Genomic DNA, 19,117 nt, shown 5'->3' on the forward strand with positions numbered 1-19,117 from the left:
ATCAGACCAAAGAACAGAACTCTGCAGGACAGAATTATAGAACATATCAGACCAAAGAACAGAACTCTGTGGGGACAGAATTATAGAACATATCAGACCAAAGAACAGAACTCTGTGGGGACAGAATTATAGAACATATCAGACCAAAGAACAGAACTCTGTGGGGACAGAATTATAGAACATATCAGACCAAAGAACAGAACTCTGTGGGGACAGAATTATAGAACATATCAGACCAAAGAACAGAACTCTGCAGGACAGAATTATAGAACATATCAGACCAAAGAACAGAACTCTGTGGGGACAGAATTATAGAACATATCAGACCAAAGAACAGAACTCTGTGGGGACAGAATTATAGAACATATCAGACCAAAGAACAGAACTCTGTGGGGACAGAATTATAGAACATATCAGACCAAAGAACAGAACTCTGCAGGACAGAATTATAGAACATATCAGACCAAAGAACAGAACTCTGTGGGGACAGAATTATAGAACATATCAGACCAAAGAACAGAACTCTGTGGGGACAGAATTATAGAACATATCAGACCAAAGAACAGAACTCTGTGGGGACAGAATTATAGAACATATCAGACCAAAGAACAGAACTCTACAGGACAGAATTATAGAACATATCAGACCATAGAACAGAACTCTGCAGGACAGAATTATAGAACATATCAGACCAAAGAACAGAACTCTGTGGGGACAGAATTATAGAACATATCAGACCAAAGAACAGAACTCTGTGGGGACAGAATTATAGAACATATCAGACCAAAGAACAGAACTCTGTGGGGACAGAATTATAGAACATATCAGACCAAAGAACAGAACTCTGCAGGACAGAATTATAGAACATATCAGACCAAAGAACAGCACTCTGTGGGGACAGAATTATAGAACATATCAGACCAAAGAACAGAACTCTGTGGGGACAGAATTATAGAACATATCAGACCAAAGAACAGAACTCTGTGGGGACAGAATTATAGAACATATCAGACCAAAGAACAGAACTCTGTGGGGACAGAATTATAGAACATATCAGACCAAAGAACAGAACTCTGCAGGACAGAATTATAGAACATATCAGACCAAAGAACAGAACTCTGTGGGGACAGAACTATAGAACATATCAGACCAAAGAACAGCACTCTGTGGGGACAGAATTATAGAACATATCAGACCAAAGAACAGAACTCTGCAGGACAGAATTATAGAACATATCAGACCAAAGAACAGAACTCTGTGGGGACAGAATTATAGAACATATCAGACCAAAGAACAGAACTCTGTGGGGACAGAATTATAGAACATATCAGACCAAAGAACAGAACTCTGCAGGACAGAATTATAGAACATATCAGACCATAGAACAGAACTCTGCAGGACAGAATTATAGAACATATCAGACCAAAGAACAGAACTCTGTGGGGACAGAATTATAGAACATATCAGACCAAAGAACAGAACTCTGTGGGGACAGAATTATAGAACATATCAGACCAAAGAACAGAACTCTGCAGGACAGAATTATAGAACATATCAGACCAAAGAACAGAACTCTGTGGGGACAGAACTATTGAACATATCAGACCAAAGAACAGAACTCTGTGGGGACAGAATTATAGAACATATCAGACTAAAGAACAGAACTCTGTGGGGACAGAATTATAGAACATATCAGACCAAAGAACAGAACTCTGTGGGGACAGAATTATAGAACATATCAGACCAAAGAACAGCACTCTGCAGGACAGAATTATAGAACATATCAGACCAAAGAACAGAACTCTGCAGGACAGAATTATAGAACATATCAGACCAAAGAACAGAACTCTGTGGGGACAGAATTATAGAACATATCAGAACAAAGAACAGAACTCTGTGGGGACAGAATTATAGAACATATCAGACCAAAGAACAGAACTCTGTGGGGACAGAATTACAGAACATATCAGAACAAAGAACAGAACTCTGTGGGGACAGAATTATAGAACATATCAGAACAAAGAACAGAACTCTGTGGGGACAGAATTATAGAACATATCAGAACAAAGAACAGAACTCTGCAGGACAGAATTATAGAACATATCAGACCAAAGAACAGAACTCTGTGGGGACAGAATTATAGAACATATCAGACCAAAGAACAGAACTCTGTGGGGACAGAATTATAGAACATATCAGAACAAAGAACAGAACTCTGTGGGGACAGAATTATAGAACATATCAGACCAAAGAACAGAACTCTGTGGGGACAGAATTATAGAACATATCAGACCAAAGAACAGAACTCTGTGGGGACAGAATTATAGAACATATCAGACCAAAGAACAGAACTCTGTGGGGACAGAATTATAGAACATATCAGACCAAAGAACAGAACTCTGCGGGGACAGAATTATAGAACATATCAGACCAAAGAACAGAACTCTGTGGGGACAGAATTATAGAACATATCAGAACAAAGAACAGAACTCTGCAGGACAGAATTATAGAACATATCAGACCAAAGAACAGAACTCTGTGGGGACAGAATTATAGAACATATCAGACCAAAGAACAGAACTCTGTGGGGACAGAATTATAGAACATATCAGACCAAAGAACAGAACTCTGCAGGACAGAATTATAGAACATATCAGACCAAAGAACAGAACTCTGTGGGGACAGAATTATAGAACATATCAGACCAAAGAACAGAACTCTGTGGGGACAGAATTATAGAACATATCAGACCAAAGAACAGCACTCTGTGGGGACAGAATTATAGAACATATCAGAACAAAGAACAGAACTCTGTGGGGACAGAATTATAGAACATATCAGACCAAAGAACAGAACTCTGTGGGGACAGAATTATAGAACATATCAGACCAAAGAACAGAACTCTGCAGGACACAGAATTATAGAACATATCAGACCAAAGAACAGAACTCTGTGGGGACAGAATTATAGAACATATCAGACCAAAGAACAGAACTCTGTGGGGACAGAATTATAGAACATATCAGACCAAAGAACAGAACTCTGTGGGGACAGAATTATAGAACATATCAGACCAAAGAACAGAACTCTGCAGGACAGAATTATAGAACATATCAGACCAAAGAACAGAACTCTGTGGGGACAGAATTATAGAACATATCAGACCAAAGAACAGAACTCTGCAGGACAGAATTATAGAACATATCAGACCAAAGAACAGCACTCTGTGGGGACAGAATTATAGAACATATCAGACCAAAGAACAGAACTCTGTGGGGACAGAATTATAGAACATATCAGACCATAGAACAGAACTCTGTGGGGACAGAATTATAGAACATATCAGACCAAAGAACAGAACTCTGTGGGGACAGAACTATAGAACATATCAGACCAAAGAACAGAACTCTGTGGGGACAGAATTATAGAACATATCAGACCATAGAACAGAACTCTGTGGGGACAGAATTATAGAACATATCAGACCAAAGAACAGAACTCTGTGGGGACAGAACTATAGAACATATCAGACCAAAGAACAGAACTCTGTGGGGACAGAATTATAGAACATATCAGACCAAAGAACAGAACTCTGTGGGGACAGAACTATAGAACATATCAGAACAAAGAACAGAACTCTGTGGGGACAGAATTATAGAACATATCAGACCAAAGAACAGAACTCTGTGGGGACAGAATTATAGAACATATCAGACCAAAGAACAGAACTCTGTGGGGACAGAATTATAGAACATATCAGAACAAAGAACAGAACTCTGTGGGGACAGAACTATAGAACATATCAGACCAAAGAACAGAACTCTGTGGGGACAGAATTATAGAACATATCAGACCAAAGAACAGAACTCTGCAGGACAGAATTATAGAACATATCAGACCAAAGAACAGAACTCTGTGGGGACAGAACTATAGAACATATCAGACCATAGAACAGATCTCTGCAGGACAGAATTATAGAACATATCAGACCAAAGAACAGAACTCTGCAGGACAGAATTATAGAACATATCAGACCAAAGAACAGAACTCTGTGGGGACAGAATTATAGAACATATCAGACCAAAGAACAGAACTCTGTGGGGACAGAATTATAGAACATATCAGAACAAAGAACAGAACTCTGCAGGACAGAATTATAGAACATATCAGACCAAAGAACAGAACTCTGCAGGACAGAATTATAGAACATATCAGACCAAAGAACAGAACTCTGCGGGGACAGAATTATAGAACATATCAGACCAAAGAACAGAACTCTGTACAGAATTATAGAACATATCAGACCAAAGGAACAGAACTCTGTGGGGACAGAATTATAGAACATATCAGACCAAAGAACAGAACTCTGTGGGGACAGAATTATAGAACATATCAGACCAAAGAACAGAACTCTGTGGGGACAGAATTATAGAACATATCAGACCAAAGAACAGAACTCTGCGGGGACAGAATTGTAGAACATATCAGACCAAAGAACAGCACTCTGCGGGGACAGAATTATAGAACATATCAGACCAAAGAACAGAACTCTGCAGGACAGAATTATAGAACATATCAGACCAAAGAACAGCACTCTGCAGGACAGAATTATAGAACATATCAGACCAAAGAACAGAACTCTGCAGGACAGAATTATAGAACATATCAGACCAAAGAACAGAACTCTGTGGGGACAGAATTATAGAACATATCAGACCAAAGAACAGAACTCTGTGGGGACAGAATTATAGAACATATCAGACCAAAGAACAGAACTCTGCAGGACAGAATTATAGAACATATCAGACCAAAGAACAGCACTCTGTGGGGACAGAATTATAGAACATATCAGACCAAAGAACAGAACTCTGCAGGACAGAATTATAGAACATATCAGACCAAAGAACAGCACTCTGTGGGGACAGAATTATAGAACATATCAGACCAAAGAACAGAACTCTGCAGGACAGAATTATAGAACATATCAGACCAAAGAACAGAACTCTGTGGGGACAGAATTATAGAACATATCAGACCATAGAACAGAACTCTGCAGGACAGAATTATAGAACATATCTACCATTCCAGTGTTTTACTTGCTATATTGTATTTACTTCGCCACCATGGCCTTTTTTGCCTTTACCTCCCTTATCTCACCTCATTTGTTCACATTGTATATAGACTTATTTTTCTACTGTATTATTGACTGTATGTTTGTTTTACTCCATGTGTAACTCTGTGTTGTTGTATGTGTCGAACTGTTTTGCTTTATCTTGGGCCAGGTCGCAATTGTAAATGAGAACTTGTTCTCAACTAGCCTACCTGGTTAAATAAAGGTTGAATAAATAATAAATAAATAAAAACTCCACACACAGAGACACATACAAACAGGAAGTACCAGTGACGCGTTCAATACGGAAGTGGTCCAAGGAAGCGGTTGCTAAGCTACAGGACTGTTTCGCATGCACAGATTGGACTATGTTCTGGGATTCATTAGATAACATTGAGGAGTTTACCATATCAGTCACAGGCAATCTGGATCCTGGACTTCCTGACGGGCCGCCCCCAGGTGGTGAGGGTAGGTAACAACACATCTGCCACGCTGATCCTCAACACTGGGCCCCTCAGGGGTGCGTGCTCAGTCCCCTCCTGTACTCCCTGTTCACTGATGACTGCATGGCCAGGCACGACTCCAACACCATCATTAAGTTTGCTGACAACACAACGGTGGTTGGCCTGATCACCGACGACGATAAGACAGCCTATAGGGAGAAGGTCAGAGACCTGGCAGTGTGGTGCCAGGACAGCAACCTCTCCCTCAACGTCAGCAAAACAAAGGAGCTTATCGTTGACAACAGAAAACGGGAAGGTTGAGCACGCCACACCCATATCAACGGGCTGTCGTTGAGTGGGTCGAGAGTTTCAAGTTCCTCGGTGTCCACATCAGTAAGGAATTATCATGGTCCACACACACCAACACAGTCATGAAGAGGGCACGACAACAGCTTCTTTCCCCACAGGAGGCTGAAAAAGATATTTGCATGGGCCCTCAGATCCTGAAACATTTCTACAGCTGCACCATCGAGAGCATCTTGACTGGTTACATCAGCGCCTGCTATGGCAACTGTTTGGCCTCCGACCACAAGGGGGCTACAGAGGATAGAGTGTACGGTCCATTTCATCACTGGGGCCAAGCTTCCTGACATCCAGGGCCTGTATACTAGGCGGTGTCAGAGGAAGGCCCTAAAAATTGTCAAAAACTCCAGCCACCCAAGTTATAGACTGTTCTCTCTACTACCGAACAGCTTCTACCCCCCTAAGCCATACGACTGTTAACTACTTAGTCCGGGTAGCTATTGGTTATCTCTTTAACTATAAGCATTCACCCTTTTTGCGCTACATCTTTTTTTTTTACATACTAATTACAGAATATATTGTGGTATGCTAACTGTAACTAATGGCAGAATATATTGTGGTATGCTAACTGTAACTAATGGCAGAATATCTTGTTGTTTGCTAACTGTAACTAATGGCAGAATATATTGTGGTATGCTAATTGTAACTAATGGCAGAATATCTTGTTGTATGCTAAGTGGAACTAATTACAGAATATCTTGTTGTATGCTAACTGTAACTAATTACAGAATATCTTGTTGTATGCTAACTGTAACTAATTACAGAATATCTTGTTGTATGCTAACTGTAACTAATTACAGAATATCTTGTTGTATGCTAACTGTAACTAATTACAGAATATCTTGTTGTATGCTAACTAACTAATTACAGAATATCTTGTTGTATGCTAACTGTAACTAATTACATAATATCTTGTTGTATGCTAACTGTAACTAATTACAGAATATCTTGTTGTATGCTAACTGTAACTAATTACAGAATATCTTGTGGTATGCTAACTAACTAATTACAGAATATCTTGTTGTATGCTAACTAACTAATTACAGAATATCTTGTTGTATGCTAACTGTAACTAATTACAGAATATCTTGTGGTATGCTAACTAACTAATTACAGAATATCTTGTTGTATGCTAACTAACTAATGGCAGAATATATTGTGGTATGCTAATTGTAACTAATGGCAGAATATCTTGTTGTATGCTAACTGGAACTAATTACAGAATATCTTGTTGTATGCTAACTGTAACTAATTACAGAATATCTTGTTGTATGCTAACTGGAACTAATTACAGAATATATTGTGGTATGCTAACTGGAACTAATGGCAGAATATCTTGTTGTATGCTAACTGGAACTAATTACAGAATATCTTGTTGTATGCTAACTGTAACTAATTACAGAATATCTTGTTGTATGCTAACTGGAACTAATTACAGAATATCTTGTTGTATGCTAACTAACTAATTACAGAATATCTTGTTGTATGCTAACTGTAACTAATTACATAATATCTTGTTGTATGCTAACTGTAACTAATTACAGAATATCTTGTTGTATGCTAACTGTAACTAATTACAGAATATCTTGTGGTATGCTAACTAACTAATTACAGAATATCTTGTTGTATGCTAACTGTAACTAATTACAGAATATCTTGTGGTATGCTAACTAACTAATTACAGAATATCTTGTTGTATGCTAACTAACTAATGGCAGAATATATTGTGGTATGCTAATTGTAACTAATGGCAGAATATCTTGTTGTATGCTAACTGGAACTAATTACAGAATATCTTGTTGTATGCTAACTGTAACTAATTACAGAATATCTTGTTGTATGCTAACTGGAACTAATTACAGAATATATTGTGGTATGCTAACTGGAACTAATGGCAGAATATCTTGTTGTATGCTAACTGGAACTAATTACAGAATATCTTGTTGTATGCTAACTGTAACTAATTACAGAATATCTTGTTGTATGCTAACTGGAACTAATTACAGAATATCTTGTTGTATGCTAACTGGAACTAATTACAGAATATATTGTGGTATGCTAACTGGAACTAATGGCAGAATATCTTGTTGTATGCTAACTGTAACTAATTACAGAATATCTTGTTGTATGCTAACTGTAACTAATTACAGAATATCTTGTTGTATGCTAACTAACTGCATGTCCACTGCCTGTATGTAGCCGGAGAACATATGTAAGAAGTCAACAAGCCTTCAGCCCAAACAAGTGTCACTCAGAACACCCTAGTACGTGACCAATCTGCTCTCAAACTGCAGCCAATCGGTTCCTCGAATCCCTCACGACGTCACTGAGGGCCCCTCGTTGAAAGTGACCGGCGACCTGAAGAAGATGATGATAGAGGAGCGTGAAGAACTTCCCGAAAAAACAAGGACAAGGAATCTCCTACAATAAAAATGTTGGATTCGTTCACATTACTCTTGGAAAAAGTGTTCTTCCTCACTCACCTCAATGTCTTCAGACCCAATGTGTTGTTTTCAGACACAGACAGAGCGAGGGAGAAGAAGAGAGTTACACATCACTGCGAGAAAGAGGGAGGTAGAGAGGGAGTCCCGGATACCTCCTCCGGCGCCGTACTCCCAGACTCCATATACCAACGGGGAGACTTGCTAGAAGTGCACCGGACTTTATTCACTCATTTCGGCATCTATTTAGGAGACAACCGGGTGGCGCATCTGATTCCGGATATTTTGCCACTTTTTACATCGGACAAGCGTTTCATTCAGGTGATGGTAACAAACAAACGTTTAGTTCTCGGAGTTTTATCCAAGCGCGCCAGCATCCGGGTGGACACTGTTGAAGACTTTGCGTACGGCGCGTCAATTCTACTGAACGCTATGGACACTACCGTGCAGAAACGACCGTTTGATGGCGAAGAGATCGCGAGTAGAGCGGAGAAACTGGTTGGGAAGACACCGTACAGCTTGCTTTGGAATAACTGTGAACATTTCGTTACTTATTGCCGGTATGGCATTGCAATCAGCATTCAGACCGACAAGGTAACATATTGATATTGGCCTACACTGGGCTATTTCTTCTCTTTTTGTTTTACGCACGGACATATTGAAGAAGCTATCTCTCTGAAAGCTATATATATATATACCAATGTTCAGCTAGCTGCAAAATGATAACGGAGTTTTCCTAAATAGGCCCACCGTTCTGGTCACAGACTTCCAATTCAACTTCTATTCTACGTCAGTTCAACGTAACATCATTGAAATGACGTGTAAACAACGCTGGTACAACCAGTGTGTGCCCTTCGGGACATTTAAAAGATCCCCAAAAGTGTTGATTATCCATTTGGTGTGCGTCCTGTGTACTGTTACGCGCTGGTGAGTTGTTTTCACAGAGCGACGCTTAACAATATTAATTTATAGATTAATTGAATGCTGTGAACTAGTAATTGCTGGTTTAGGTGATAGGTCTATATGCCTTGATTTAAAACAAAACAAAAAGTTAGTTTACTTAGAATTTGATTAATCTCAAGCCAAATAGGTTCATTAAAAGTGGCCATTAGCCTGTTTTACTCAGTGAGCAATGCTAAATGATGCGTCAATATGGACCAATAGGTTTATAGTGCAGACAATGATCCGTCCCAAATGGCACCCTATTACCTAAACTCTTTGGGGGGGAAAAAAGTGTTCCAAAAGGGTTCTTCAGGCTGTTCCCACAGGAACACCCTTTTTGGTTCCAGATAGAACCCTTTTGTAGAAACCTCTTCGGAAAGGGTTCTACGTGGATCCTCGAAAGGTTCTACCTAGAACCAAAAGGGGTTTTTCAAAGGGTTATCCTACGGAGATGCCAAATAACCATTTAAGTTTCTAGATTGGATCTTTTTTTCTAACAGTGTAGACAGAGCTATTATGGTGCACACATTTTGGTCAGAGTCTGAAGTAGGGCCCTGCTCTGGTCTGAAGTTGGGCCCTGCTCTGGTCTAATGTAGGGCCCTGCTCTGGTCTAATGTAGGGCCCAGCTCTGGTCTAATGTAGGGCCCTGCTCTGGTCTAATGTAGGGCCCTGCTCTGGTCTAATGTAGGGCCCTGCTCTGGTCTAATGTAGGGCCCTGCTCTGGTCTAATGTAGTGCCCAGCTCTGGTCTAAAGTAGGGCCCTGCTCTGGTCTAATGTAGGGCCCTGCTCTGGTCTAATGTAGTGCCCAGCTCTGGTCTAATGTAGGGCCCTGCTCTGGTCTAATGTAGGGCCCTGCTCTGGTCTAATGTAGGGCCCTGCTCTGGTCTAATGTAGGGCCCTGCTCTGGTCTAATGTAGGGCCCAGCTCTGGTCTAATGTAGGGCCCTGCACTGGTCTAAATTAGGGCCCTGCTCTGGTCTAAATTAGTGCCCTGCTATGGTCTAATGTAGGGCCCTGCTCTGGTCTAATGTAGGGCCCTGCTCTGGTCTAAATTAGGGCCATGCTCTGGTCTAAAGTAGTGCACTGCTCTGGTCTAAAGTTGTGCACTGCTCTGTTCTAATGTAGGTCCCTGCTCTGGTCTAAATTAGGGCCCTGCTCTGGTCTAAATTAGGGCCCTGCTCTGGTCTACAGTAGTGCACTGCTCTGGTCTAATGTAGTGCCCTGCTCTGGTCTAATGTAGTGCCCTGCTCTGGTCTGAAGTAGGGCCCTGCTCTGGTCTAAAGTAGGGCCCTGCTCTGGTCTAATGTTGTGTAGTGCTCTGGTCTAATGTAGGGCCCTGCTCTGGTCTAAATTAGGGCCCTGCTCTGGTCGAATGTAGGTCCCTGCTCTGTTCTAATGTAGGGCCCTGCTCCGGTCTATTGTAGTGTATTGCTCTGGTCTAAATTAGGGCCCTGCTCTGGTCTAAAGTAGTGCCCTGCTCTGGTCTAATGTAGGGCCCTGCTCTGGTCTAATGTAGGGCCCTGCTCTGGTCTAATGTAGGGCCCTGCTCTGGTCTAATGTAGGGCCCTGCTCTGGTCTAAAGTAGGGCCCTGCTCTGTTCTAATGTAGTGCCCTCCTCTGGTCTAATGTAGTGCCCTGCTCTGGTCTAAAGTAGGGCCCTGCTCTGGTCTAAAGTAGGGCCCTGATCTGGTCTAATATAGGGCCCTGCTCTGGTCTAAATTAGGGCCCTGCTCTGGTCTAAATTAGGGCCCTGCTCTGGTCTAATGTTGTGTAGTGCTGTGGTCTAATGTAGGGCCCTGCTCTGGTCTAAATTAGGGCCCTGCTCTGGTCTAATGTAGGGCCCTGCTCTGGTCGAATGTAGGTCCCTGCTCTGTTCTAATGTAGGGCCCTGCTCTGGTCTAATGTAGGACCCTGCTCTGGTCTATTGTAGTGTATTGCTCTGGTCTAAATTAGGGCCCTGCTCTGGTCTAATGTTGTGCACTGCTCTGGTCTAATGTAGTGCCCTGCTCTGGTCTAAATTAGGGCCCTGCTCTGGTCTAAAGTAGTGCCCTGCTCTGGTCTAATGTAGGGCCCTGCTCTGGTCTAATGTAGGGCCCTGCTCTGGTCTAATGTAGGGCCCTGCTCTGGTCTAAATTAGGGCCCTGCTCTGGTCTAAAGTAGTGCACTGCTCTGGTCTAAAGTTGTGCACTGCTCTGGTCTAATGTAGGTCCCTGCTCTGGTCTAAATTAGGGCCCTGCTCTGGTCTAACTTAGGGCCCTGCTCTGGTCTACAGTAGTGCCCTGCTCTGGTCTAATGTAGTGCCCTGCTCTGGTCTGAAGTAGGGCCCTGCTCTGGTCTAAAGTAGGGCCCTGATCTGGTCTAATATAGGGCCCTGCTCTGGTCTAAATTAGGGCCCTGCTCTGGTCTAATGTTGTGTAGTGCTCTGGTCTGAAGTAGGGCCCTGCTCTGGTCTAAAGTAGGGCCCTGATCTGGTCTAATGTAGGGCCCTGCTCTGGTCTAAATTAGGGCCCTGCTCTGGTCTAATGTAGGGCCCTGCTCTGTTCTAATGTAGGGTCCTGCTCTGTTCTAATGTAGGACCCTGCTCTGGTCTAAAGTAGTGCACTGCTCTGGTCTAATGTAGTGCCCTGCTCTGGTCTAATGTAGTGCCCTGCTCTGGTCTAATGTAGTGCCCTGCTCTGGTCTAATGTAGGGCCCTGCTCTGGTCTAATGTAGGGCCCTGCTCTTGTCTAAATTAGTGCCCTGCTCTGGTCTAAAGTAGGGCCCTGCTCTGGTCTAAATTAGGGCCCTGCTCTGGTCTAAATTTGTCCCTGCTCTGGTCTAATGTTGTGTAGTGCTCTGGTCTAATGTAGGGCCCTGCTCTGGTCTAATGTAGGGCCCTGCTCTGGTCTAATGTAGGGCCCTGCTCTGGTCTAAAGTAGTGCCCTGCTCTGGTCTAAAGTAGTGCCCTGCTCTGGTCTAAATTAGGGCCCTGCTCTGGTCTAATGTAGTGCCCTGCTCTGGTCTAATGTAGGGCCCTGCTCTGGTCTAAATTAGGTCCCTGCTCTGGTCTAAAGTAGGGCCCTGCTCTGGTCTAATGTAGGGCCCCAAGGTGATTAGGGTGCCATTTTTCACACAGAGAATGATTTGGCCATGTAAGCGGGGCGGCAAAACAGGATCAAACTCCTCCTTGCCCCAAAAAAAGACCGACATGTAAATTAGGACCAGACGAAGAGAACTATGGAAAGACAATGTATGACAGTATTTAAAATAGGCAAGAACCCGTTAGCGCATTCTGTTCCGTTGGCTCTACTATAAGAGTGAATTGAGGTATGGACCTTGGTAAAATTGGTTTGATATTCGAACTTCAATAAAACAAGAATTACCTTTATTTAACCAGGCAAGTCAGTTAAGATCAAATTGTCATTTACAATGACAACCTAACCTACCTACCCCGGCCAAACCCTGACGATGCTGGGCCAATTGTGCGCCGCCCTACGGGACTCCCAATCACGGCTGGTTGTGATACAGTCTGGAATTGAACCAGGGTTTGTAGTGACGCCTCTAGCACTGAGATGCAGTGCCTTCATACCTCTGCGCCACTCGGGAGCCCCTGGCAAATGATCTGAGATATCTATCTATCTATCTATCTATCTATCTATCTATCTATCTATCTATCTATCTATCTATCTATCTATCTATCTATCTATCTATCTATCTATCTATCTATCTATCTATAGTATCTATCTATCTATCTATCTATCTATCTATCTATCTATCTATCTATCTATCTATCTATCTATCTATCTATAGTATCTATCTATCTATCTATCTATAGTATCTATCTATCTATCTATCTATCTATCTATCTATCTATCTATCTATCTATCTATCTATAGCTACCTCAGGTTCTTCATGAAGGAAAACAATGTGTACATAATTACATGGAAACCGTGTGGGACAGGCAACAAAGTGCACGATCACAATATTCAAATCTAATTTCAGCTGTCTATTATTCCTTACACAGGGAGACATGTTGCACACCTTTTGGTTTTCTCATTAAATTATTTCAACATGTTTTTAAAAAGATATCTATTTATTACAAATAACTTACAATTCAATAGCTCCTTTTTTCACATGATCTAGGCACCTGAAACCAACTTTTGTATTGTTCACAGGGTAGGGACCATAGAAATAGAATGAATAGAAAGGTTCTCTCCATTCAAGTCAATGATGGCATAATGAGTGGATTGGCAGCCATTTTGAATGTACCGATGCCAGAAAATAAAAGCAGGAAGTGTACCCTTCAATCTGTGCTGTGATTTGTTGAGTCAGCCCAACTGACGTTACAAAGAATACATTATACTGCATGAGCCACATCAGTAAGCATCATTTGAATTAACATTCTACATTACCATGGCAATCTAGCATCAGTTGATAGAACATTACAAAATACCATGGAAATTATTGCTTCGCAATACCAGGCAGCCATTGCGAGTGTACTCGTGAGTTACCTCAGCTGACCCTCAATTGAAAACAGGTAGAGAGGTTCGGCAGTTTCAATTACTTGGGGACTATTATAGACAGAAGCCTTCATGAAAAAACACAGTACATTTTACACTTACACTGTCTTCAGAAAGTTTTCATCCCCTTGACTTATTCCACATTTTGTTGTTACAGCCTGAATTACACATGGATTAAAACAAAATTCACATATCTACACACAATACCCCATAATGACAAAGTGAAAACTTGTTTTGCAAATTTATTGAAAATGAAATAGAGAAATTTCTCATTTACACAATTATTCACACCCTTTTGCTATGACACTCCACTTGTGGCCAATTCAATTGTTTGGACATGATTTTAAAATAAATATACCTGTCTATATAAGGTCTCACTGTTGACAGTGCATGTTAGGGCAGAAACTATACCATGAAGTCCAAGGAATTGTCCGTAGAGCTCTGAGATGTAGTTGTGATGAGGTATATATCTGGGGAAGGTTATAAAACAATTTATACAGTGTTGAAAGTTTCCAAGAGCACAGTGGCCTCGATCATTGGGAAATTGAAAAAATATGGAACTACCCAGACTCTGCCTAGAGCTGGCCGTCTAACCAAACTGAGAAACCGGACATGAAGGACCTTCGTCGGGGAGGTGACAAAGAACCCAGATGGAAGAACCAGCCAGAAGGACAGAAGTCTCTACTGCGCTTCACCAATCTGGGCTTTATGGAAGAGTGGCCAGATGGAAGCCACTCCTGAGAAAAAGGCACATGACAGCATGCCTGGAGTTTGCAAAAAGGCGCGTGAAAGACTCTGAGACCACAAGGCAAAAGAATACAAGAATGTGTAAAGCTGTCGTCAAGGCAAAGGGTGGCTACTTTGAATAATCTCAAATATAAAATATATTTCGATTTGTTTAACACTTTTTTGGTTACTACGTGATACCATATGTGTTATTTCATAGTTTTGATGTCTTAACTATTGTTCTACAATGTAGAAAATAGTAAAAAATTAAAGAATAACCCTTGAATGAGTAGGTGTGTCCAAACTTTTGACTGGTACTGTATATATTTATTTATAAAAAAATGTAATCATTTTTATGAGAAAACCAAAGGTGTGCAACATGCCTCTCTATGTAAGGAATAATGGAAAGCTGAAATGCGGTTTCTAAGTCACATGGTTGGAGAGCTATTTAAATATGAATATTATGATCATGCACTTTGTTGACGGTCCCTAAATAGTTGCATTGGTGGTGGACCAAGCTGCCTACATAGTCTTTTTATTTTATTATTTTATTTAACCTTTATTTAACTTGGCAAGTCAGTTAAGAACAACTTTTTATTTACAATGACATACCAAAAGGCCTCCTGTGGGGACGGGGGCTGGAATAATTCCATTTTTCTTTTTTTAGAACACACATTAAAAACACATCATGACAAGAGAGACAACACTACATAAAGAGAGACCTAAGATAACAACACAGCATGGCAGCAATACATGAAATCACAGCATGGTAGCAACACCACATGACAACACAGCATGGTAGCAACACAACATGACAACACAGCATGGTAGCAACACAACAAGACAACACAGCATGGCAGCAACACCACACGACAACACAACATGGTAGCAACACCACATGACAACACAGCATGGTAGCAACACCACATGACAACACAGCATGGTAGCAACACAACATGACAACACAGCATGGTAGCAACACAACATGACAACACAACATGGTAGCAACACAACATGACAACACAGCATGGTAGCAACACCACACGACAACACAGCATGGTAGCAACACCACATAACAACACAGCATGGTAGCAACACAACATGACAACATAGCATGGTAGCAACACAACATGACAACACAGCATGGTAGCAACACAACATAACAACACAGCATGGTAGCAACACAACATGACAACACAGCATGGTAGCAACACAACATAACAACAGCACAACATGGTAGCAGCAAAAATCATGATACAAACATTATTGGGCACAGACAACAGCACAAAAGGGCAAGAAGGTAGAGACAACAATACATCACGTGAAGCAGCCACAACTGTCAGTAAGAGTGTCCATGTTTTGAGTGTTTGAATGAAGAGATGGAGATAAAACTGTCCAGTTTGAGTGTTTGAATGAAGAGATGGAGACAAAACTGTCCAGTTTGAGTCTTTGTTGTCATGTGATTATGAAACTCAGGTTGGAATCGAAAAAAAAAAATATCTGCAAAGTTATAGAAATTTTTTTCCTTCATAAAGAGCCTAACCCGAGGACTGTAGGTCTCCCTGAGTGGCACAGTGGTCTAAGACACTGCGTCTCGGTGGGAAGAGGTGTCGCTGCAGTACCTGGTTCAAATCCAGGCTACATCACATCTGGCTGTGATTGGGACTCCCCATAGAGTGGTGCACAATCGGACCGGGGTAGGCTGTCGTTGTAAATAAGAATTTGTTCTTAACCGACTTGCCTACTTAAATCAAGGTAAAAAAAAATGTAGCTCAAATCATTTGCAAGTTAGAAGAGCTGAATATTAAATCTCTAACTAACCTTAACACACATCCCAAAATACACCTTATTCCTAATGTAGTGAAACTACTTTAGACCAGGGCCCATTCAATAAGCAATGGAGCAGGCAAGAGAACAATCACATCTGGGGCCGACATTCACTTTGTTTATTCCTCATATACACATGATGTACGGGGCCGACATTCACTTTGTTTATTCCTCATATACACATGATGTACGGGGCCGACATGAAACGCTTACTTGCAGGTCGACAACAACAAGTGAATAAAAGAGTAATAAAAAGTAAATCAACTAAGATACAAATGTAGCACAACATTTAATAGAAACAGAAAGGAGTTGAAGATATTTAGCCAACCTCTATTCCACGTTGGTTCAACGTCATTCACATTGAAATGGACGTGGAAACAACATTGATTTAACCAGCGTGTGCCCCGGTGGGACTTCACTGGCTTAATGTCAGTGGGAAATCTGTCTCGTTGGTAGTTTCTCAACAAAATGAGAGAGAGAGAGAGGGGGGGGGGAGAAAGAAAGAGAGACAGAGAGAGAGAGAGAGACAGAGAGAGAGAGAGACAGAGAGAGAGACAGAGAGAGAGAGAGACAGAGAGAGGGAGAGAGAGAGAGACAGACAGAGAGTGAGAGAAAGAGACAGACACAGAGAGAGAGAGAGAGAGAGAGAAGGATAGAGAGAGAGGGAGGAGAGAGACAGAGAGAGATAGACAGAGAGACAGAGAGAGAGAGAAGGATAGAGAGAGAGAAGGATAGAGAGACAGAGAGAGAGGGGGAGAGAGAGAGAGAGACAGACAGAGAGTGAGAGACAGAGAGAGAGAGAGAGAGACAGACACAGAGAGAGAGAGAGAGAAGGATAGAGAGAGAGGGAGGAGAGAGAGATAGACAGAGAGAGAGAGAGGGAGAGAGAGAGACAGAGAGAGAGAGAGGGGGAGAGAGAGAGACAGAGAGAGAGAGAGAAGGATAGAGAGAGAGAGAGAGAGAGAAGGATAGAGAGAGAAGGATAAAGAGAGAGGGATAGAGAGAGAGAGAGACAGAGAGAGAGAGAGAGAGAAGGATAAAGAGAGAGAGATAGAGAGAGAGAACAACGGACCCATTGAATCCGTTTCAACACACCAAATCACGGCAGTATTTGCACAGTTGATTTCAGAGTTGAGGCCTGGCAGCTGCGTGGCCGGGAGCGAGCTAAGGTTTTCTCCACCTTCATAGACTAACCATGAAAGGCCCCCCAAATTGACCCCGAATGGTTTGGATTGGATGGAAATTTATTCAATGACTTTAGACATCAAATATTTGAGTGTAACGTCTACAGACCAGCTACCGCAAAGCAGAAGCAGAGACAGAATAACAGACTGTAGCAATTAATTACTTCACAACCAGTGAGAGACTAAGACATACTTGTAGATGTCCTCATGACCACAGAAATGTGTTTTTGTCCTAAAGTGATGTTTTATCTCGCCACAGGACCAAAAGTTTTAAAAAACAGTACTTTAACCGATAGTGACCCAATGTACAAAAGAGAGTCTTAATTTTTATTTAACTAGTTAAGAACAAATTCTTATTTACAATGACAGCCTACCCCCAGCCAAACCCTAACGACGCTGGGCCAATTGTGAGCCGCCCGATGAGACTCCCAATCACGGACGGTTTTGATACAGCCTGGAATTGAACCAGGGACTGTAGTGATGCCTCTACCACTGAGAGTCAGTGCCTTAGACCGCTGCGCCACTCGGGAGCCCTAGTCTACTACAGGACACAACACTGATGATATTCTCCTCCCTGTAAGCCGGGCCGGCCACCGTGTTCTACCTAGGGGTCTGCAGCTTTATGGCACAGGAGGTAGTGTAAATTGTATCCTGTAAATGGTTCAAGCCCTGCTCCCACACACACACACACACGCCCTCTAAATGTTCCTCTCTCTATCACTATAATATAAACCATGAGGTGTCCTCATCTCTCACTATAATATAAACCATGAGGTGTCCTCATCTCTCACTATAATATAAACCATGAGGTGTCCTCATCTCTCACTATAATATAAACCATGAGGTGTCCTCATCTCTCACTATAATATAAACCATGAGGTGTCCTCATCTCTCACTATAATATAAACCATGAGGTGTCCTCATCTCTCACTATAATATAAACCATGAGGTGTCCTCATCTCTCACTATAATATAAACCATGAGGTGTCCTCATCTCTATCACTATAATATAAACCATGAGGTGTCCTCATCTCTCACTATAATATAAACCATGAGGTGTCCTCATCTCTCACTATAATATAAACCATGAGGTGTCCTCATCTCTCACTATAATATAAACCATGAGGTGTCCTCATCTCTCACTATAATATAAACCATGAGGTGTCCTCATCTCTCACTATAATATAAACCATGAGGTGTCCTCATCTCTCACTATAATATAAACCATGAGGTGTCCTCATCTCTCACTATAATATAAACCATGAGGTGTCCTCATCTCTCACTATAATATAAACCATGAGGTGTCCTAAATTCCTCATCTTCCCCTCTCTATCACTGTATTATAAACTGTGTGGTTCGAGCCCTGAATGCTGATTGGCTGACAGCCATGTTAATATCAGACCGTATACCACGGGTATGACGAAACATTTATTTTTACTGCTCTAATTACCTTGGTAACCAGTTTATAATAGCAATAAGGCACCTCTGGGGGGGTTTGTGGTGTATGGCCAATATACCACGGCTAAGGGCTGTATCCAGGCACTCCGCGTTGCGTCGTGCTTAAGAACAAACCCTTAGCCGT

At 41.7% G+C, this 19,117-nt stretch overlaps 1 protein-coding gene across 1 annotated transcript in view; it reads left to right on the forward strand.

Annotated features, from left to right (window-relative positions):
• The first annotated feature begins 8,255 nt into the window (after positions 1-8,255).
• LOC106608437 (lecithin retinol acyltransferase) overlaps positions 8,256-19,117 on the forward strand; it is an 11,886-nt gene continuing 1,024 nt past the window's right edge. Inside the window, exon 1 of the mRNA XM_045721434.1 lies at positions 8,256-8,951. Within this exon, the coding sequence (XP_045577390.1) occupies positions 8,349-8,951 (603 nt within the window). The 5' untranslated portion in view covers positions 8,256-8,348. The remainder of the gene's footprint in view (positions 8,952-19,117) is intronic.

The sequence above is a fragment of the Salmo salar genome, chromosome ssa07 (genome assembly GCF_905237065.1).
Source record: "Salmo salar chromosome ssa07, Ssal_v3.1, whole genome shotgun sequence".
Lineage (NCBI taxonomy): Eukaryota > Metazoa > Chordata > Actinopteri > Salmoniformes > Salmonidae > Salmo > Salmo salar.